We start from the raw sequence: 23,945 nt of genomic DNA, 5'->3' as shown, positions 1-23,945 counted from the left end.
GGAGACCAATCCCACTTACACCAGTGTCTACACGGGTCAGCTGTATAGTTTGGATTTTCTACCCAGGAAGAGCCTCCCCGTGTAGAGCACCGGACCCATGTAGAAGCAGAGTTGGGCCGTGTCCGAATCACTGGCTACAGCCGACAATAACACATGAGTCTATGGGAAATGGCTGCAGCCACTAGCCAGTGGCTTCCATAGGTGCATGTGTTATCTCTGGCCGTTGCCTTGGCCTCGGACATGGCTTCTTGCTAGTGTAAGAGGGGTTCCCAAACTCTCCGTACTGGACTCTGGTCCAACACGGAGATTTTGGGTATTGTGAAAAGCCCTTTAGTGTGTTTTGCAACTGCAATGCATACAAAAGTTCTTGAGAGAGACAGATTGACAAATAGAAGGGCGTACAACTGATGGCAGAATGCAAGCGGAAAAATGATGGAGGAATACACAAGACAGCGTTAACATCTAGGAAAGCAGGTACAGGTTAAGAAATGCAAGAGGAGTACAGCACAGCAATTCTTTCATTATCCCAAATCTCTGCGTTGGACCCGGGTTCAAAACAGGAATGTCGGGAACCCCTCGCACACTACTGACTGCAGAGTAAATTGGATGAAAGATTTGCTGTGGAATTTACCCGAGTTGAAATGAGTTCAACTTCTGCGAATTTGCAGCGTGAATATTTGCTGTTATGTCACAAAGTCACGTTTGCGTTCGCACCGAGTATAAATGGGCCTTAAGAGCTTCCAAAGTTTGTTAGCTCAAAAACAAACAAATCTTTAAAATCAGCATGCTATGCCCAAGAGGAAAATAAGTAAATACAGGTGTCATGGGTTAAGATTAAAAAGAAAGATTAAGAAATAGTTCAAGGTCTGAGAGATGAGCTGAAGAGAATGATGATGAGCCTGGTAGGGGTGTGGCAAGGCAGGGACTTTACAACAACACGTCACAAAAGAAACGGGAGGGCTACCATCCCTTATTTTTTCAATTACTCTTCTGTGTCGCTTTCCTCATCCTACATTTGTACGAAGAAGAAAGTGGTAACGAAGAGTAGATAAAATGATTGCAGTATAGGGAACAACAGAGACCATTAACTTACAGGCATACAGACAACTTGTAGATTGCAAGTTAATGCAAGAGGACATGGGCAATGTTGGGCTGTACAGTTAGGAAGACAGGGAACCAGACTAGCCAAAAAATAATAGAATACAGACACAGACAAAATCAATAGTGTGCATGCTTCATTCGAATGGCACCCCACAGCATGAATGAGATCAAGCTTGAAAAATGAGAAATTATGGGAACTGAGAAAACCAGAAAACTACTGATTCAAAATGGAATGGTTGACAAAAACACACAAGCACACAAACATGATAAGTCAGTGAATTTGCAACATGCAATTTGCGATATAGCTAGGGAAAAGTTCTCCAAAAGAGAGAGAGAAAAAAAGATGAAAACGAGGACAGCAAATTCGGACAAAGATAAACACGAGTGAAAGAATGTTAAAGAGGCAGAAACAGAATTGAAGAATGGGTAAGGAAAAGGGACTGGGGGAGGTAAGGTACCAGACTCACTTCTTCAGACTGGTTGCTGCCTTGGATTCAAACATCTGAATATGACCTACATGTATGAACTAACGGACCATGGACTAGGCAGGTCAAGTACTGGGGATAAGGTCATGTCAAATATGTCTGGGGAAAAAAAGGAGCTGTCATTTCAGCAAGGTGTAACGAGAGAGAAATCAACCATAAGGATTTCCATCAATGTCTTTGCTTTTTTGCCAAACCGACAGCATTCTGTCCGTAAATTAAAGGATTCTATGTTAAAGGCTTACCTTCGCTGCCAGCGTGTAGCTCAGCGGCACTATTCTACTAATTGTTGATAAAAGGTTCTGTGTTTCTTGTATTGTGTTGTCCACCTGTTGTAGTAAAAAACAAACAAAAACAAACAAGGCTTTAACGATAACAAGTAAACACTGAAGCACAGATTCCTTTCTACCCTTATAATCACGTTGTAGCAGGGTTAAAGTTAAAGCCAGAGTCCATCATTTGCAGCTATCCAAAAAGTAACTGGCGTAATTATTGTTGAAAAACATACTTGGTTGAAAGATAGTAAGGGAACTAAACTCCCTGTGAAATTATTCTTTCTGGAAAGCTGTCATTTTGACGAATGATCAACAAAAGAAGGCCTTTCCAAAGAAGCACCGTAGGAAATTTAAATTAGTAGTTTGTTTTGTTATTCGGCGAAGCGCGCAAGCGGTGACACGACGCACACGCACGCATGGTTGCTACAATTCGTCGGATCAGTGCGCGACATCGCGTAGCTGCAGTTGGCTCAGTGAGAACATGTCTCGGACGCTGAATTCAGGCCCAATTCAAAACATGATTCAGCAACTTTTTATTTGAAATCGAGATCCTAGAATGTTGTTTTTCTTGAAATATACAGCTGAAGCTGAGCTGAAACTTCATCAGGTTAGTTGTTCAGCACCCTTCTTTAAATTTTGAGCACTTTTGTTGCTTCAAACGAAAAAAATTCACAAATTACAAATGATGGACAGCTAGACATATCATAAATCAAATTGCAAGTCTATCCTAAGTCAAATCACAAGGTCTCAAGGAAAGAGACGACCAATGTATGTATGTTACACCTTATTTCCAAAAGTTAATCACTTGAGTTGCGACTGGAGAACGTGTGATTGATTTGTTATTACCTCCACTGAGGCAGTTATGTTTTCATTAGATTTGGTTAGTTGGTTGGTTGGTTTGTCTGTTAATAAGATAACTCAAAATCTTATTTGAAATTTTTTTTCAGGGGTGGTCCTTGCTGCAAGTACAAATCGATTAGATTTTGGAAGTGATACGGATCTGGGTCTGGATCCAGGATTTTTTTAAAGGATTCTTCACCATGCGAGTATTTTATTTGGGTGTACTGACAATATGGCGGGGAATTGTTTAGCCTTGGCGGAGGTTTGCGCTCTCTGAGTGATTTGTAGTTGAAGTTGTGATTGACTCGTATGTGTTGTGATTGACTAGTGAAGACGTGTGATTGCTTTGGTATTGATACTTGGTTGACTTGTGATTAACTTGTGATTGACTTGTGATTGACTTGTGATTGACTTGTGATTAACTTGTGATTGACTTTTGATTGACTTGTAAGGGACCTTGACCATTCAGCCCGGTATGAAAAGGGCCCCCCGGTAAGCTCGTCCCCTCCCAAGAAGTCCTTTCGTACCGTCCCAGCTACCGGCCCAGGAGCTGGTCCGGTTGCTAATCAGGAACTCTTCTATCCTGGTGTTTATTGTTTGCAAGTATTGACACCTGTAATATATCCCAGAAGAAACCTGCTTGTGGTTTTCATCTCTCAGCGCAAAACAATAGAACACTTCCGTCGGCACAGATCAAAACCCCTGCCATGCGGTTTCGCGCACAATGGGACCGTAAATTAAAAAGGCGTTTGGAAGGATTTTATCTTTAATCCGGTAAATCTGCTATTGTTCTGCTCTGGACGTTCTCTGAAGGGCAATAAATTGATGCGCCTGACTGACTTCAAAACTTCTGGTCAGACAGGACCATGTACCGGACGAGACTGGGCTGAAGACCGGACTGGCTCTGGACCGGACGAGGTACCGGGGGGCCCTTTTCATACCAGGGCTGAATGGTCACGGTCCCTAACTGACTTGGTATTGACGACTGGCTCACTTGTGATTGTCATGTGATTGACCTGTGATTAATTCTTGGTTGACTTGTGATTGACTTGCGATAGACTTAAGACTGACTTGAGATTCACTCATGATTGACTTGTGATTCTCGTGTAATTACTCTTTATTTACCCCTAGTTGACTTGTGATTGACTTGCGATAGACTTGTGGTTGATTTGTGATTGACTTGACGACCTTTATGCCTGGTGTATTTACCTTATTGAATGTGGCCACCTTGCCCATCGTAGGTGACTTAGTAATGAAGAGTAGCTGCTGACAGTAAGATGGAATCTGATCTATAAGCGATGACAGCTCAGTCCGCAAGGAACACTCAGGCACTTGAGCAGCAAACTGCTTGAGGGAACGGAATAGCTTGTTGCCTTCCTCACCAAAATACTGAGGGTACAAAAGAGGGACAAAAACCACACAAAAATAAGTTGTCTGGCCAGGTATAATATTGTCAATGAAATTCTTTACAGTGATTGGTTGCGGTACCCGTGCTATATCAGATTAACAACAGCCAGCCAACCATGGCAAGTTTGGTGGTCGAGTGGTAAGACGTCTGGACTGGTGGGAGGGAGGTCGTGGGTTCGAGTCCCACCTGAGTAGCTTGTACATTTTGTCTTGAAAGCCCCCAGACAATGATGAGTATAGAGTGTTTATAGATTATATCAGTGAATGGCAGAACCCAGTATTGAATAACATCGCCAACAAGGCTACCACTGATACTGTTTGTGAACTAAATATCCCAATCCAATAACTGGGCGGGAAATGCGAGAAAAGTCTCAAACATCAACATTACCTATTATACAACACCTGAATAAATTCCCGTTATCTGATTGGTTGGTTGTTGATCATGTGTCATTGAATTATTCATCCCAACCCATCGCCAGCCGCACCGCAAAACTAAACTTCCACTCCACGGTTAATAGAAATTTCACTGCACGGTCACACTAGTTACCGATCAGATAACGAGGAGTTATTCAGCGTTGTACAAAACAAATAATGAATATTTCAAAGTTGTGTGCAATGGAAAGAATCATTTTATTCGGTAACAGATGGATTATTCTTACCATTGCACTCATAAACTGACATCACGAAAAACCTCCTGAGGAGCGAGTCACCAGAGTTGAAATATTATCAACTTTTCCCAATTTTGTAGCATGTTCAAATGAAAACGATAACTGTCTTAAAACATCAATTCGAATCGAAAGTACATGTAAGCAGTGTGTGAAATTTAGTCCAAAATCATGTTGAAAGTACATAAAGTAAAACTCTAGTCCACACTTGAGGAATACGGAAAATCTGGAATTTATCGGTTTTTTTTTCAAATGCAGACTTTTGACGATGGGGAATTCAAGAAAAACATACACTCATTTTTACCTTAGCTCACAGATCAACCCAGTGTTTTTGCCGAAAACCTCATAATGGCTCAGCGAAATAAACTAACTATATAGCAGTGATATGGTTACCTCAGCCTGTTTGAAGAGATCCTGGGTGGTTTTCAGCATGCCTTCCCCCCTTGTGAAGAGGTACATGGAGTACGCCATACTAGACATGTTCTTAGCCCGCTTGAAGATGTCGTTGTCTTGATCGCCCCATTTGTCCGTCTCAGCATCCAGCTCCGACGTCATCAGCTTCATCTCTAGACCCAGCTTGGCAATCTTGGCTTGCTCCTGTAAGTAACAAGACAAGACACATGTACTTGTAAAATGTACAAACCGTAGAAACAATATATGGGCTCCGTGCATAAGCAGGGTGACCACTTTTGCGAGCCCCACTGAGAGGGACACACCACATGCGCCAACAATCCTTCTCCTTACAACTCAAAAAAGAGAGATGTTTTCAAATTTCTTTCCATGATGTCCACAACTGCTGCAACTGTTTGATATCAGTTTAATGAAATGAAAATGCAAACATCGGAGAGTAGCAGTCGATAATTAATGGCCTTTCCATATAGTGAAGATCGTCTCCATTATCACAGAGTGATAAAAATTACCATATTTTAAATGGGTTTTACTCGCTCTAGCAAGCACATATGTAATAAGAGTTGCTCCCTGCCAAAATGCAACTGATGCATGTGTAATTTATAGATGTTTTGGAAATTTTCAGTTATATAAGTAGAAAGTCGGTGTGTGAGCATTGAGGTCAATGAGAATACATTGAATAACTTGTGTTAGTAGAAAATAGCAATGAAAAAAAAAAAATTGTGTGAAAGTTGTAAATAACATGGGGAGACTTTAAGTACTTTTTTTTTAATTGAAAAAAAAAGAGGAAAAACAATGAAGACCAGCTAAATATTTATCCTAGAGAGCCTGCAGTCTGGTACCCACTTACCTCTGCATCAAGCTTGGCTGGTTTGATGCTTTTTGGTGTGGAGCCATGTTTCTGAGATATGGAACAGATAAAAATTGGATTACCTTTAATTAAAAAGTTAGTGGTAAAATATCTTCATAAACTTATTGAATTTTGGATCTGACAGAAAGAAGGCTGAAATACCAGGGGATAAGAACAGTTTTAAGCAGAGGACGATAAGGTAATACAGGCAATTAGAATTTTAGGTGAAAACAGTGAAGGACAGATAAGACAATAAACATGAAATTACAGAAATGTGTCTATCATATTTTGAATGCATTGGTTATTAAACAATCTCCCACTCAGCTAGCCTGTAGCATCCAAAACTATACTTGTTCATAAATGGATTAGAGGATGCTGACACAAAAATTACTTATTACCGTAAAGCCTGTTTTATATTCACCGCAAAAGCAAATGCGAGCGGGAATTTGTTTCGTGAGGGCACGTACTCGCACTGCCAATTTGCAAAAGTGAAACACATTTCAAGTACAGCGAATTTCACAACGACTTTATGTTCCCATTTGCGTGATGTATGAACCCGCCTTAACTTAGGGCAGTAATTCTCTGGCACACATAAATGTGTAGGCGGACAGTCACCACGTTATTGGGAAGTTTTTCATTGTTAGGGTAGTTAGGACCGAGTTGTGGGAACTCTCTGCCGTCCCCATAGCATCTTTGGTCCCCATAGTACCAAAGTCCCCACAGTTATGGAACAAGAATGTCTGAGTTTGTTTCTGCATTCAATAGGGGACGTTGAACAATAGAGGACAATAGGGTCCCCAATCCCTGAGAGGTCCCCTATTTGGATTTGTGTACAAAACATATGGGAGGTCTTCCTAAAAAGTACAAACAAAAGAGGGACAATAGGGGGTCCCCGTTTGCAGGCAAATACACACTTCAATGTACATGTATGTGTATGCATTGACTCTCACTCTCAAATGTTAATGTGTGGTACAGTTATAATCCAGTCATTACACATGTAGATCATCGCAAGGCAGATCACTAGTCAATCACAAGTCATCTAAGACACAGTCATGTCACAAGCATCTCATAGACTGTGACTGAAGGGTCTTCTCACTGTCACTGACCCATCATAAACAATCTTGTCCCACGTCATGTCACAAACTACCGTACATATACGCAAAATGCTGTGACAGAAAGGCAGTTTTTTGTGAGTATCCATTCCCTATTCATAAAAACAGGGATGCCAGTGGGTTTTTGCTCCAGCGCCGAAACAATTTGCAACGATCACAATACACCATACATACATGTTCTCACGTCGCAATACCACAGATGTTGTGTATGTTGACAATGATACGAGACTCGAACACCAGTACACTTGGCGTTTAAACGATCATTTGCAGTACAATGTGATTGTGGTGAGTCTATGAAGAAACCTTGGAGTGTCATGGCCTAGCGGTTAAGAGCATCGGACTCACGTTCTGGTGTTTCAGAGGCAACAGTGGCGTGGGTTCAAGCCCGCTGGGTGGAGACTTGTGCCTTTAAGCAAGGCACTTAACCATTATTGCTTCGTCCTTCGGATGGGACGTTAAGCCGTAGGTCCCGTGTGTTGCATAAATGCACATAAAAGAACCCAGTAAACACTTATCACTAAGAGAAGGGGTTTACCCCGGTGTTTCTGGCCTCCTGTATAAATTCCCACTTGGAGTATTTAGGAGAAGAACCAACCAAGAACCAAGAACCAAACCCATGCTGGCAATAGCAAAAACATTTTTTTTTTTAAATGGCATCCCTTCCTCAACTTCTGGCCTGACTTTGCCTTGACTCGTAACTTGACTTGTGAACTATTTGTGATTGGCTTTATCACTCAAGTGACAGTGGTGAAATTGACTGAACAAAATAAGAGCTCTCACTTCATTCTAAATGTTAGTCTCAACCCTCCCTGGTACAACACTCATTCCCTAATATCAACAAACAATCAACACACGTGGACCACTGCAACGAAAGGGTCATCCAATTCGGGCGATTCACAATGCAGTGCGCCACCAAGAGTTTGCCACGGAGAGTTCATTTTTCCCAGTGAATTGTGGGAGATGGCCGACAAATTTGCAGCGCGGGACATTTGAAATTGTTTGTTTTTCCAGTCAGTAGTTTCGTAAGGGTATGATTTGAGTATCTGTTTGCCCTTTTCTTTTCTTTTTATCAATATGGTGTTGTAAGGCGGCAGAACGCTATGCCCCAATCTAGAACAAATTAGCTCAAGTTGTCTACTGACACTCGTTCAAATGGGCCATGTTTTGTCCACCGTAAACTTGAAAAATGGACTTTCCACGGCAAACTCTTGGTGGCACACTGCATTGTGAATCGCCCGAATTGCCTCTACAGATTAATAAGCTACGGCTCCCTCTATACTCCATGCACGGATCAAATACACCCAGAACACATCCCACAGAAGGTACAGCCAAGGAAAATTAATCAGTCACTCTGGTTTGAATTGTGCTGTATCTCCACATGCTTTTTCCTCGACTGGTGTTTGAATAAATGATGTGGCGTATCGGTGACGAATTCGCGAGTGTTAACCTTCATGAATTATAAAACAACCCAGTATGAATTATTCTGTGTTTACGACCTCTGCTGCAATGGATGCATTGACACACATAAAGCAGAGTGTGTAGACCATAAGGATATGCGGTCCCGCATTAATTAATTTCAGATGTTAAATGGATGCACAATACATGTCATATGCAAAATGAAAAGGCCTTGTACTCTAAGAAGTACAGATAAATAACTTAATTTCTTATATATTAATAAAGGTGGATATTTATTATTTATTTCAATTTTTTTTCTTAAACGGGAGGGACAACCAAATAGATACATGTACCTGGTACTGTACAGGCGCTTGAGACAAATGTATAGTCATTTTCTAATTTCAGGGGATAAGGAGATTGTTGCCCTTTGAAAATGGCACAGAAAATGACCATTAACACTTTCAGTTTGAAGGTGAATCTTAACAGCACAGTTTGATTCACTGCACAAAATCCCCCAGACGTCAACAATATTTTTGTGCATATATGTACTGTACATGTTCACCCATGCACGAAGGTCACGTGATTACAAAAAGGAGTGTTTAAACAGGTGCCGCTCCCAAAGAAACTTTCAAAGTATTTTTAATTTCGAGACAATTCCCAGATGTGTTTCGTTTCAAATAGTTCAGGCAACATGAAATCAAACCTTTACGACTCAAAAATCCTCCCCAGTAAATTAAGACAAGGTATTTCACCATGAATAGGTACTAATTGTCAAACACAATGCATATGTCAGCTGTAACATCTCAATAACAGGCTGAAATGAGCATATCATAATGTCACACTTTTTCAAACAATTATATTTTCCCCACGTTTTGAAGTGTTCGGTCAACAGCTTCAAAAATACTTTTCTTTACCAACGTTCCTTTATCACAACAAAATATGTATTTATCAACGATACTGATTGGATTATTTTACAGCCGAACTGGGTTTTGCCCCTTCCTGATGTTGTAATAGGACACATCAGGGTTAGACTCCCTCCCGTGTGAGCTTGTTAAGTTTTTTTGAAAGTTCAAGGACAAGCCTGAGCGTACACACTTCCTACATGTACATGTAACGTAATGTTGGCAAAAGGCAAAACCTACACGTACGCAATATTAAAACTTAGGAGTGAATCAATAGTGGAGAGAATGTTGCATCCTGACGCCATTTTTTTTCATCATGTACCATCTCAATGAAGGTCAGTCAAAAGGCAAACATGTTAAAAAGACATGAATCTGGGACTGAGAAATAGTCCCAATTTTGTTAAAAAATACTTTGAAATTCTTCTTGACTCTCCATAGACTTTGAGCACAACCAAACAAAGTGGCGCCAGGATACAACACTCTTTCCTCAAAAGCTATCAAACTTTTCCTTGTTGGACCCATGTCGAACTACGAGATTTTGGGAACCCCTTTCACACTGGTAAGAATCCAACACGGCTTCTACACAGGTCCAGCACTCTACAGTTAGACTCCTGACCAGGGTTGACTGGCTCTACCCAGGTAGAAAATTAAACTGTACACCTGACCCACGTGCACACCAGTACAAGTGGGAACTGTGCTCCTTGCTAACCTGGGGCCAATTTCACGGCGCTGCTAAGCACAACAATTTGCTTAGCACAAACAAAGTCTGGCTTATAAAAGCAGGTTACCAGCCAAAACTCCTCGTGATTTATATTGCTCGTGATTAGTATTCAGCTGTTGTTTGCTTAGCATGAAAATCACATGGAGCTTTGGTTGATAACCTGCTTTTATAAGCCAGACTTTTTTTGTGCTAAGCAAATTTTTGTGCTTAGCAGTGTCGTGAATTTGGGCCCAGTGCTTAAATGGACCCGGTTTTGCTCACGGTGGAGCCGTTTTGATTTCAAAGGGGGAAGCCAGATGATAACGTGAAAAGACCTACTGACACAACCAAACCCATGCGTCCATGCAGTTACATATATGACCCCAAGCCAATGCAATATTTGACTGGTATTTCTTTTCTGAGCAGTAAGCAACGGGTAACTCTTCCAACATGACATGAGGAGGGATCACAGTATTTAACAAGAACCAGTTTTCCAGTTAAATTCAGAGAACATCAATGTCAACTTTTGCATGCTTGTGGGACCTTTATGAAGTAAAACACACTGGTTAGTACAATGACACTGATTGGTCAATGGTTGGTCACATGGTGGTTAACACATGTTGGTTAAATACATGAAGTTTAAATCATTATTAGCCTCTATGTAGGGAGAATACAAAAAACATGTGCATGTAAGTCTGCACGGTGACGACAATGCGTTAAGTTTTTTGTTTTTATAAATGTAGGCTTGTGGATGAAAGGAACACTCAACAGAAGCTAAAGTAATAGTAAACGGTCTGCTCCAATGAATTTGGATGACCATTCTTTCCCTTTAGGAAAGGTTTTAGGCCTACAAAGAAAGAATTGAAAGATAAAAATAACAGGACTTTGCAACGTATCTAGTTATTCACAGCAAACTTTAGAAAATTCGAGATGTCACATGACAGACTCTTGAAGTTAGAAAACAAAGAAAGAGAAAGTAGCGTTGGTTAGTAATGAGCAAGAAGTTAGTGGAGAATTTGAACTATCAAATTAAGCACTAGACACAAGAATGCTAGAAGAAATTTTAAGAAATACAAAAAAAAAGTCAGCAACAAAGCCTCGGACAAAAGTGAACAGTTTAACGAAAGCCCAGACCACCACCCTGGTTAGTGAAAAAAAAGCTGCATTTTGATGCAATAATACTCACACTGACTGGAATATACTGCATGAGTAGTTTATGTTTTGCAAGCGTATAGTGGCAAAAAAAGAAAACAAAATAAAAAAAAATTAAAAAAATATTTAGCAAAAAATAACTGAAAGATTCTGCCTCTCTTGCAATACCAATGAGAAAATGCAGCCAAATGTTCATTGTCAAGAAATACTTGAAATATGCAACAATTCTGATTTGAAAAAAAAAAAAAAAAATTAACAAAACAGTGCATCTTAGGCCAAAAAAAAAATAAGTCGGTCTCTGGTCAGCGCGCACGTCGATTTTAATCATGCACGTCAATCTTTTTTTTTTCCAAAATGTTCCGCGGTAGCTCCAACAGCGCCGCACCTCCTCAATTTTCTTTACCAAAGAGCACCAAGGAATGGGAAAATTGCACCAAGGCAAATGATCGAGAGCACCAAGGCAAATTATGGAGGACACCAATGTACATGAGGACACCAAATAGCAAAATAGTACCCCACCTTGTCTGTACAATCCAAGCTTGAAGAAAAAAAAAAAAAAGCCGCGTCTCCGCGTCAATTCCGGAACTTTGGTCTGACCAGAGACCGAATATTTTTTTTTTTGGGCCTTATTCTAAAAATCAATCCTCATTCTATATCTGTCTTTATCTGATTTTGTACATGCTGTATGAACTACTTAAAGCCCTCCCCCCAAAAAAAGAATTCATTTAGTATTAAGCTTGCGCCTGTGCTGCATATAAAGAAAGAATAAAGATATTATGCAGTATTCAACAGATGCAGATACAAATTACATGTAAAAAAAAAATGAACACTCGCGGTCCATGTGTACTTTCATGACTTGATAATCCACCTCTTAGCCATGCCAATAAGAAGAATATTGCACTTTACTTGTAACCAATAGAGGCAGAAATTGCTCTCACAATGCATTAAGAAGTAGTTTGGGACATTTTGTGATTGCAACGTGGCTTTGAACACCACGATTTTCCTGGCAGTTCCGAGTCCTCAGAAACAACCAAACTGGGTTGTAAAGTTATCTCTACAGCCGTGTAGCTTTTCATGTTATGTAGCTTAAAAGGCAACGACTAAACGAACCTGTACAACAGGTTTTGAGCGATAGCGTTATGTATGTATGGCCTGTGTTATGCAATGCGCTGCAAGATGTAGAAACAAAGCTGCACAAACTGATAGACATGATGAGGAGACATACTCACCCCTGGCCTTGGTAACGATAAATACACTTGCTTTTCACCTGAAAACAAAATGACAAAACCACAAACTTCAAATTGTACCAAACGTATGATTGCAATGATTTTTCAGTATTATATTGTTCAACATTAAATTACTTGTAATTTTCAGTTATCCCACAAGCGTGAGTGGAACATGGAATAATGTAGTTTGTCATACCACGAGACCGTAGGCCGAGAGGTACATGTATATGGGACACAGACGCACTATCTTTTCCGTTTTCCATGAGCAATTGGGATAACGAGTTTATCTTCAAGCAAACTTGACATACAGTAAAGACGAAACACGTACGCTGTAGAAACTTTTCAGCGGGTATCTTATTACAACCGCATGCAGCAGGAACAATGCACGTGGAGTGCATTATAGACGTGCTATATGGGACGATATCATGTAGTTGTTGACAAGGATTGACCAATTCAGATCGAGAATTCAAGTTTGCTTGAAGATCAAATTAATTATTTGATAGCAAATTACAGTATATAATATACAATAACAGTATACAATACAGAGATATGAAATTATAATTAAACCAAAAAGAAAACCAATATGTGATGACAGGAAATCAAAAGCAAATTCAATTACTTTTACCTCGGACATCCAGTTTCAAGGACAAAGTAAACATGGACGAGTACTTCTACAAAGACCTCATACACATTTCAATGATTAAATAATTTTAGAAATCGCTCATCCAAACTAATTAGGCAAAAAAATCAATCAATATATTGCAGCTGCGAAGAAAACAACCCGACAAGCATTTCAAGGTGGATTCTACAATCCATACCAATCAACACATCAATTTTTCCCCCTTCCTTACTTGTTTTTCCCTGACAGCAGTCGTTGATTTCCTTGACCAGCAGCGACAGGTCGTTGACCTGGCTCTCCCAGGTGTCGCTGAAGACCTCCAGGCTCTCCTTGGCAATCTTACTACTGGGATGAATCGCTAAGGTGGTTGCCAAGGCAACAATCTGGGGTAGAGTTTGGGTAAAGAGCATCATTTCAAGGACAAACTTTGTCAGACGTTGTATACAGACAGTACTTAGATGACTGTTAGCTTAAATGGGTCCCCAGCTACAGATTTATCTCTTGTAATTGAAAGAGATTTCTACAAAAACAAAATGACAACTATTCACAGTACATCAATTGAAAATCTCTGATGCAGGGGTGAGATTGGGAGAAATATGAAAAATCCAGGAACTAATCAGTACAGGTGTTTCGGGGCTGCCGATGGCCCCAAAGCAACACACGTGTAGGGTCTATGGCATATGTGATGCGATCAAGCTATTAAAGTGAGTCGTTTGTCGATGTGGTGAATTTTTTTTTACAGATTTGAAAAGAGCACAATCTCAGCATTACTGCTGTGAAAACCGCATGCTGATACCATCTTTACTTCAAAAATTATGAAAGCCAGAACACCAAGAGATGTGATGAAGTGATGTGATGAAGTAGGCCTATTTTGGCCTGTATATAAAAATGAAAGTATCCGACAAACGACTCATTTGGCTTGATCGCATCACATATGTTTGTATTTCTTTTGTTCTACATGTATATTAACTGTTATAGGTAAAAACACCTTTACGGTGAAACCGCAGGAATTCAAGATTTCAATAGGGATTCTTTAAAAAATCCTGATATCTGGACAAATCCTAACAAAAAATCTTCAAATCTGAAAAAATTAAGTTTTGCTTAACGTGGACGTCATAGGAGGTATGGTTCGGGACCAAAAAACACACAACATAACAGCATAGGCGCATGGGGGCTAGGTTTACTAAGACGTCCATGAATAAAACAGTTTAAACAGAGATTAATCTAAGTTCCTTGACACAATGACTGTAGGTAAGACCTTCAATGTTGACTTACTTGAGGACCTATAGATTTGATGTTGTTCTCTGCGTAGTCCGCAGATATCGCTAGCGGCGCAGTGCCAGCAATGTGACCCAGTAACCTGCATGCCTGTTGACAATTGGACAAACATGACACAATTAAAGGCAAAGAAAAGGAGTTACTGATTCTTTTTTCTATGAGGACATCACTTTAATGAATAATATTCAAGATTGGCATGCAAGATTTTTTCTATAAATTTACTGAGTGTATCTCCCTTTGGTAAATGTTTAAGCACATTTCATGGGTACCAATGAAAGTGCATGCACAGAAAAGTGTAAATGAGTATGAGAACAATTCTGTACACCAGCCTTAGGTTGTAGCTGAGTTTTTTTTTATATGAGTATGTGTACCAACAAACAATTGTGAGAACAAACATGAGCAGCAAAGACTGCTTTCATCAATTTACTGTTCAATTTGAATCGTTAACCTCTGATATGTATGGCCAGCAACACCTTATGGATTTTGCTCATTTCAGAAAAAGCTAATGCCTTACAATCGTCAAGCTGACTTCAATAACGCATCACATGAATACTTGGTGCTGTAACATGAGGGCAAGCAATTTGACCAGAAATCTGCCGTCTTCAAGTAAATGTAGAGCAAGTTCACATTGTCCACAGAAATTACAATAACACTCAATTACTGCCCAATTGGAGCCTAAGTAAACTTGCTAAACTCTTCAACAGAGAAGGTGTAAAAAACTCTAAAAATCTGAGAATACCTGAAGAACAGGTGAGCTAAACTTTGGGTTTGGGAAAAATATAAATTGCAATTCTTAGCAAGATGAGAGCATCCAAATACCTCTTGAAGCTGTTCTGAGTGCTCACTGAACTTGAGCGAGTGTTCCTCCACCCTGTCCAGGTCGCCAGTGGCCCCTGTCTGCTTGAGATTGGCCAGGAGATCCTGGTCATCGTTGGAACGGAAGATCTCTGAGGCCTGGTCCAACGCCGTGTTCTGCAGCTGCTTCTTGAGATCCAGCAATGTCTTGGACATCTGCTGTATGCATGTCTCCAGGTCCTGCTCATGTTGTTTGTTTGGTCGCTTTTCCTTGAAAAATAAAGTGAGACAAAAAAATGGTGTGAGATGTGTGACCAATTTGACATGGAATAGGTGGAGGGTGAAGGAACAGGAGATTGTGCTGTGTGAACACTCATGGAAGCTCCAGTGTGTGGGACACACCACGTGTGCAAATGTTTGTGAATTTGCATAAACTAATACCGTCTTGGCCAGGTGCACCACAGCAATGGTGTTCCACTACAAAAATAAGATGATAAGGTGTTGGTTCAACACATTTAGCATCATCGCAGAATTGGATTAAGACACCATTCCTTAAACCACCTCATCTTTAGCCTTCTCCTCCCTGTGCTCTAGCGATACATGAATCCTCATAATTATCTCTCTTGGATGCCGTTGAGGGGATTCGGGCTCAGATTCCATTATCAATGAGCTGTACATACTTTTAGGAATGGAGATCTGGTAAGGTTTATGGGTTATAAACAAAGATAAGTTCGTAAAATTTTCCTTTGGTTTTGTGTAACAGCCTTTTCTGATTCCCGTTTAGGCTACAGCATTCCACGCATACGTTCAATTCTTTGCAGCTCAATTTAGGCAATGAAGCAAGGATCAAACAAAGCACCTATAGACGATGTCAACATGAACTTATACAAGTGCTTTTATACGATGCTGTCCATGGGTAGAAAATGCAAATAGGCTTGTTTCAACAATGCTAGGAAAACTTTAGCATAACATGTAACCACAAAACTACATTCAGAGTAGTTAGGGGATCTGTTGTGAGATTACAGACATGATCTCACACATGTTATTAAAACCCTCACAATAAATCAGCTACAATGCAGGATGATGTTTCTCTTCAGTTAAACTGGTCATTCTGAATCTGTGTCTGAGGTCATGGCCAAGTCTGGGACTCATTATCGGAACCAAATGCTCAAGTGAGTGTTCAGACTACTCACCAGGACAGCGCCCACGCTGGCCAGGGTCCGCAGGTCCGTTCTAGCCCTGTCCCGCAGGGTCAGGATGCGTTCCCTGTGCTCGTGAGACGTGTAGGCCGAGTCGGTGAAGTCCTGCGTGGTGTCAATGACAGTGTCTAGTACGTACTGCAGCTTGTCTCGGCTGGACTTGTCAGCTTGGGTGACCTTGGCCGTTTCCACAAGATCCTTGGGTTGTTATTAAGAGAGAAAAAAATAGAGGAATCTAAAATATCGCATACTACCCTCCAAGATTCTACAAAATTCACCTGACGGTTTTGGAGGATTGAGGAATGTACACGTAAAGCCCGGCTCCTGTAAAATGTTCATTGACGCCACTGATTATATACAATTGAGGATTAAGGAGACTTACAAGTTCCTAACAAAATGCCTTGGCAAGTGAGGCCTATTGTCTGCTGGGCAGGTCTGGGATTTCATTCTCAAACAAGAAAAGTCAAAGTTGACTTTAATTTCAGAGTAAAAATGTTTGGCCACCAAGTCAGAAATGGAACTATCTACCTTATGCAGACTGACATGAATTCTCCATTGCCAACACATGAAAAATGGGTAAACAATAACAATGAGAAAAGGAAAAATTTCTCCATAAACTTCAGTTAAGGAAACCATTACCGAGGCCATTTTGAAATGAATGTTTTATTAAATTTTCTAAACTTGAGGAAGTTGAAAATTCTGGTGCCTAATAAATAAAACCAAAAGTGTTTACTCATATATTCACACCCACACCTCTATCAGAGAAGTCAGCGTTTTCTCCCAATCTACCACTTACTATCAGCTCCTGTAGCGCGTTGTTTGTATTCCTGGACGTGGTGATGCCGTTCTGCATGGGCTGGGCATAACCGCCGTTGATGACATCGTCGATGAGGCTGAGGGCGCGACGCATGTTGACAAACACGCCGTTGCGCGTCTCCTTGGCTGGCACGCAGTCAGGATGTCTAAGGCACGTCTGCCGTGGGGATCGGAAGGGGGGGGGGAGAAAAAACGAAGCAGGAAATTAAAACAAGGATAAGAAGTCCGGAGCTGTTGACGGAAAATGTCAAGGTCTTCACAACAGGTATTCCTAGTCGACATGTCTAGAAGGGACAGCGTACAAAATGTCTTGTAATTTGACTGTCTCCTGATGTGACACAGAGGGAGGTACATAAGCCAATTTCTTAAGTCTATTATCAATCTTCAATTTAAGTTGACAAAAAAAACCTGAAATGCAATTTTACTATTATATAATTACGGTAGTTCAAAAAAAAATATCGGGCTTTAAATTTGTGTAGAGTGCAGTTCATGCATTGCTCATCACCATGTGAAACATATGGATGAGATATTTTTGGTCATAGTTTAAACCCATAAATATCTCATAAATCAATGAATTTTGAGCTGATGCAAGTAAACATGTAGAAGGTCACGTACCGGTGCGCGTCCATGGAAATTAACATTGTGTGCTAATCATCAAAACATGCAGTCTTTATAGGTTAAATAAATGCTATTAAAAGAGGGAGGATGGTACAGGTACAAAAGCAACACTTCTTTGTATATCGATTTGTGTCATGCCAGCAACACACAAACCGCACACAACAACATTTTCAAGAGACAGGATTCATGACACCAGGAATTATAGTAGGCATATGGTTAACCATGCTTGTGTGCTTTTTGTGTTATTGTTTAATTTTCTTAAATTTATTTTGGGAAGGGGGTGCCTTGCGCTATCAGATAAACACTGCAAGTATCTGGAAAAATATCAAAGCTTCTTTGAAAAGGCAAATGCGACATTAAGTATCACTGGCAACATGTTTTTGGTAAAATCACACGGAGGTTTTCAATCAGCTGAACATTAGTGAAATTCCACACTGACAAGTTGGCATTCATCCTCACCGGACTCTACTTGGTGAAATCTATAACATACAGCCCAGAACGTGACTTCATTGCAACTTTCAGTGTGTGCACTACTGTCATACCTTGCATGATGTTAGTAGCATCATGGTGGATCTCTCTAGTATCGCTCGGGCAGCCGCCATCTTGGCTTTCATCTTCCCGTCTTTCAGGTCCTGGTAAAATTCCACGGAAAATCTACATGCAGTTCTTATATTTCGGTATGTCAATATACATAACAGTTTTGTGGGCTGCAACAACTTGGACCAGGGATGTTATCGAGTCCATCACAAATTACAAGTCCATTCACAAATCAAGTCACGAGAAACAGTGGATGAACAATAAAAAAAAAAGGAATGTCTTTTGTCAAGCTTAATTAAACAGCTTGTAATCTGAAAGGGGACTGCAGGACCTGTGATGGATATGCAGGGAATTGTGATGGACTTGACTACATCCCTGACGCGGACAATCAGCTTTCAAATTTAAACCAATTTTGACAGCTGAGTTTTCAATTCTGACAAAAACTCTATCAGGAAGTTCACATCATTACATTATCCGCATACCCTAAATTTGACCCTTTACAAATTGAGATTTACTCAAATACTCACTCATCCCTCTGCAGTGCCAACTTTAAGATGAGTACTAATTTCACAGCTTAAATGACAAAGCAACAACTTGACGGGAGACAACTCACATTTTGCCGGTCACCAGTCAGATGTGCTAGTTCCACCATCTCTTTTCCAAACTGGCTGAAGCACTGGACAAACTCAGTGAAGGTCTTGGTGCTCTCAATTTTGTTCAAACTATCTATCACCTAAGAAAAAGAGAAAAATGAAAACAACTTCTGATTTATGTATTTTGTTCATAGCTTACAGTGGAAAACCGCCGATTAAAGGCTAATAGATAAAATTATTTAGTTAATTTATTTATTGTTTTGATGTTGGTTGTTTGATTCATAATGGCTTTTCACTGGAAGTATTTTCATGCATCTGATCTAGACAATGAGACGGAATTAGCTGATTCATTCGTGTTGGAGGGTTCTCCTATACAATAGTACTGCCCTGCTCTCTTCACCAGCCTACAACCTGTCTACGTTTTTTTTTTCAAAACCTTTGCTTCGTCTTCGGCTTTGCCTCCAAGATCTGAATCACTGAAAAACAAATATTCCAACTTTTGATTTCAAATCAACGGACTGAATGTTGCTGAAGCATAACAGGCACCAAAATATAGCTGGAGTTCCAGAAGTTGGGGGCCTCAAATCTCTTTAAGCCGAAGACGAACCCTAAGACAGTTGTTTCGAAAACGCTGTAAGTCACATGTGAAAGGGAGTCAGTCAGTCAGTCAGTAGGTACTCAGTTTGTCAGTCAGTCAGATAGGTACACAGCGGACACTAGGCCGGCCCTCTGGGACCAGCAAAAACTCACAAGCGAGTTCTAATTTGATTTTAAAGGCCGGCTTGAAAATGTTCTTTACTTGAATTTAGTCATACCACAAATTGGCTGAACAAATTCAGTCTCCTGCAATCCTGAGTCACGTGACACTATCTTCAGCTAAAAGTAAGTATATTCACAAAAACAGAAGAGGGAAAAAACCACACACACAGACAAAATCACAAACTGCTTAGGGGATCTGCATCAAGCTAAATACAATCAATACTACATCTTCATATTGAGCTGATTCTGAAGTGTTTGAAACATGCACAGTCACGAATAAGCACCCCCCCCCCCTCCTGCCTTCACACACACAAAAATGATGAATTGAATCTCTGAAATGCCACCTGCTTGGAGCAAATACCAATATAAACATCCCCCACCTGCCCTGATCAAAATGGGGGCCCCTGCACTGTCCTGTGTTACTACACAATATGCATGTTCAATCAACCAAATATCCCAAGTCTCCAGATAGGAAAAACACACAGCGTCCGCGGGATTGCGGATCGGATAGTCGGGGACAACCGAGGGGGGTATTGATTGGGAACGTATGACGTGACATTTGAAAGCTTCAGCCAGTGTTGGTGATCTTATCCAAACACGGCCCCGGCTAAAAAGCTCCTTAGAAGACACTTAAGGCTGTATAATATCCTGGTCTTTGACTTAAGACGTTTCCCGTGCTAAGTCAAGAGTTTTCGGGCTGGGACAGACAGGCCCTGTGGTTATGTGGTGAAAAATTGTGAGAACTGCTACGGGTCGTTTGCAGAGTGAGGTTGAGAGACTGCACTGGCCAGCTTCAGGAACTTGAAGACAATGAAAAGGTTAATACATGTACTTATTAATAGATTCGCGACCTATATGATGCAGGAAAAATGGGGGGAAAGGCCTTTATTTGCAAGTACAGCCTGCACTTGTTCCACTATGGGGTATATGTGCAAGAGGTTAATTGCATAAACCTCTTGACAGCACTGCATGGCCAAATCATAAAGCATGATCCAGAGCAAATTGAGCCTGAGAATCAGCATTTCACACAAGCACACAGTGTAAGTAACCGACTGCCAACCAAAAGTGCACTTGTAAAATAGACCATATGGCCTATAAAACACCTTCACACCAGCTGGTAAATTTTGCAACGTCCACCACCAGAAAGCCACTTTGTGCACGCAGTAGGCCAATGAAGAAATTACGAAAAATTCAAAGCAATAGGGACCATATTTCTACTGAAGAATTCCACCACTGTTAATCAGCAGGAACTAGGGGTGGGTGCCAATAGAGGAGTGTCCTCCCACCTCCCCCCCCCCCCAAAGAAAATGAGGCCACTCCCCCATTTGTACCTATCTCACTGACTGACTGACTGACTGACTCACTGTCGCTTTATACAAACTAGTTGTTGGCTGGTGAAGAGAACTGGGCAGTGCTATTGTATAGGATAACCCCGTCATAGACTAAATCTGGCCACAAGATGCATGAAAAGACTTCCAGTGAACAGCCATATTCAATTCAATAGAATTTTGTGTTCTCTGGGATCATCTTTGTACATGAAGGTGTAAGGACTAATGTTTGTCTGCGCGAATTTAAGAGCACTTGCGCACACTTACCGGTACACGTAATCGCATTTGCGCATGGCAGTTCTCGTTATGCTTTCAGTTCGTCGTTGTGTCGCGATGACCTGTTTTGGATCTGTCTTGCGATCCTATTATAAGTTTATGCTACAAAATCCCATTAAAGTCGTAAGTTAAAGGGAATATACAACATTTGCAAACATCGAAAAATAAAACTACCAAGTTTTTGCGAAATACCTTAATAGGACGTTGGTAAATGACAGTCTAAAGCATCCTGTAAAATTATGGCACCTGGTATACTGTCATTTTCAAGAAAAGTGGTATTTTTGTAACAATTTCCAACGCTGATCGGCCGATCAGCGTTGGAAACAACTGGCTTTTTTTCAAATACTGGCCCCAATTGACTATTGCACTTGTTTGCAATCGATTACAAACCTATGAACGGGTACGAGCCAGCTAGACTGGTTCCCTGACCTTACAATTCCCCAATGTATGTAAACTGCTCTGTTTCTTCTTATATGGAGTCAGGGAACCAGACTACAGGTAAATGATCGTTTTTCTTGGTTTTTATAGCATTTTCGAACCCAAAACCTCCAAAAAGTCAGTGAAACTATATTTGCTTTATATTTCCAATCCCCCAATTCCATCCATTTCTGAAAATTACAGCAAAAGCAAATGATGTATATTCCCTTTAAAGGGAAAATACAACATTTGCAAACATCGAAAAATAAAACTACCAAATCATTTTGAAATACCTTGCTGGACTGTTAGTGAATGACAGTGTAAAGCATCCTGTAAAATCATGGCACCTGGTATACTGTCATTTTCAAGAAAAGTGGTATTTTTGTATCAATTTCCAACGCTGATCGGCCGATCAGCGTTGGAAAAAACTGGCTTTTTTTCAAATACTGGCCCAAATTGACCATCGCACTTGTTTGCAATTGATTACAAACCTATGAACGGGTACGAGCCAGCTAGACTGGTTCCCTGACCTTAAAATTTCCCAATGTATGTAAACTGCTCTGTTTCTTCTTATATGGAGTCAGGGAACCAGACTACAGGAAAAGGATCGTTTTTCTTGGTTTTTATAGCATTTTCAAAACCAAAACCTCAAAAAAGTCAGTGTAACTATATTTGCTATATATTTCCAACCCCCCAATTCCATCCATTTCTGAAAATTACAGCAAAAGCAAATGATGTATATTCCCTTTAAATTGTAATATCGTTAATTTATTGATTACATATCTTTGGATTATAATGGATTTAAAGATTGTAATCGGAAGTCACCACACCACAGTTCAGACTGTCCTGTTTGATTGTGGAGTTTGTGACAACCAGCAGTAGCATACCCGGTACATGTAACCGCCGTCAGCGGTGAAACCTTCTACACTAGGCCAGCCTTGTCTTGTTAAGATCTTGGCTGTATCACTGACTGAACATTATTCCCATCCCCAGAGATAATGCTATGATACATAGGTTACTGTGTACACATGTCACCCTGATCACCCCACTCCCCTCCAAGGGTCATCTCATCATCGCTAATTACCCCTGCAGCCACCCCTCTCTGTCTTAATCTCCCCGGGGAGGGGACGGTTGAATTCCAATCATCAATAATTGAAATCTGTCCATGCCTGCCTGCACGCAACCAGAACTTGTGATATACATACATGTAAGTGTTTGGCAGCACTGCATAATGTCAATTAGTCAAATATGCCTACTTAGCAGGATTCTTGGTACTGCACTGTATTGGATAGTGAGTGATTTGACTTGCTTCGCATGGCAAAATGCGAGGCAATCTGAACCCATCAGTTCCTGTATCGCCCCAAACCGCCCTGCCTGTTACTCCCTGAAATGCCAAACCCACCTGAGCACTCTATGGATTTATGGATACATGTACTGTACATCATAGAATAAATACAATGTAATACAATGAAATACAATGAAATACAATGTAATACAATGTAATACAATGTAATACAGGTGCTAATAATGGCTTAACTTTTTGCTATGCAGAATTTCAAAAATTACTTTACACTTACAGGTGCTTCTGCTATACAAATGCATAGCAGTTTGCTTTACACAATTTGTAATGTAAGGCTCACTTGGAGAGGGCTGTGATTTTCTTGGGGAAGCCAGAAGTGGTCAGTCTAATTAACCCATTAGCACGTCTGTACATTGTATTACATTGTATCACATTGTATTTATTCACTGATAAAACCCATAAAAGTTAAAACCATAGAGTGCTGGGTGGTTTGAGGCAGTACAGTGAGGGCAGTTTGCAATGGTACAAGGACTAACAGTACTGTTTGATCTGTGTGCAGTTCCATACATTCTCACCAGTCATTTACATGTATACTGGCATATAAAAAATGAAAATTCTTCGGAGAACGGTGATCATTTCGATAAAACCTTTTTTTAATATTTGTGATGTCGAAATTAAGTATGTGGGAAAATTGCATAGACTTTTACATGTAATAAGATTTGTTAATCTGGATTTCATTAATTCTAATCCGGAGGGCTTTTTTGAATCAACAGACATCCTAAGAGGCAGGTCATTTAACAAAAAAAGTCAATATCTTTACGGCACAAGATGAAATCATAACAAGAGAGCTAGAAAGACACATAAATATTTCACGATGAGTGCATGCACGTTGACA

General features: G+C 40.4%; 1 protein-coding gene across 3 annotated transcripts in view; it reads right to left on the bottom strand.

Moving 5' to 3' along the window:
• Positions 1-23,945, bottom strand: part of LOC119740967 (alpha-catulin-like) — a 69,378-nt gene that overhangs the window by 7,096 nt on the left and 38,337 nt on the right. For 2 of the 3 annotated variants that reach the window (XM_038216493.1, XM_038216494.1), the window contains exons 4-16: positions 18,991-19,110; positions 18,383-18,472; positions 17,203-17,379; positions 16,401-16,604; positions 15,232-15,477; positions 14,410-14,502; positions 13,367-13,517; positions 12,519-12,556; positions 11,324-11,338; positions 6,029-6,079; positions 5,164-5,367; positions 3,908-4,087; positions 1,829-1,912 (exon numbers count right to left, since the gene is read on the bottom strand). In XM_038216493.1, the coding sequence (XP_038072421.1) occupies positions 1,829-1,912; positions 3,908-4,087; positions 5,164-5,367; positions 6,029-6,079; positions 11,324-11,338; positions 12,519-12,556; positions 13,367-13,517; positions 14,410-14,502; positions 15,232-15,477; positions 16,401-16,604; positions 17,203-17,379; positions 18,383-18,472; positions 18,991-19,110 (1,653 nt within the window). The remainder of the gene's footprint in view (positions 1-1,828; positions 1,913-3,907; positions 4,088-5,163; positions 5,368-6,028; positions 6,080-11,323; positions 11,339-12,518; positions 12,557-13,366; positions 13,518-14,409; positions 14,503-15,231; positions 15,478-16,400; positions 16,605-17,202; positions 17,380-18,382; positions 18,473-18,990; positions 19,111-23,945) is intronic. The other variant, XM_038216495.1, reaches the window with a different exon arrangement.

The sequence above is a fragment of the Patiria miniata genome, unplaced genomic scaffold (assembly GCF_015706575.1).
Source record: "Patiria miniata isolate m_02_andy unplaced genomic scaffold, ASM1570657v1 HiC_scaffold_5, whole genome shotgun sequence".
NCBI classification, from domain to species: Eukaryota; Metazoa; Echinodermata; class Asteroidea; order Valvatida; family Asterinidae; genus Patiria; species Patiria miniata.
This window is presented reverse-complemented; position numbering and strand designations above follow the sequence as displayed.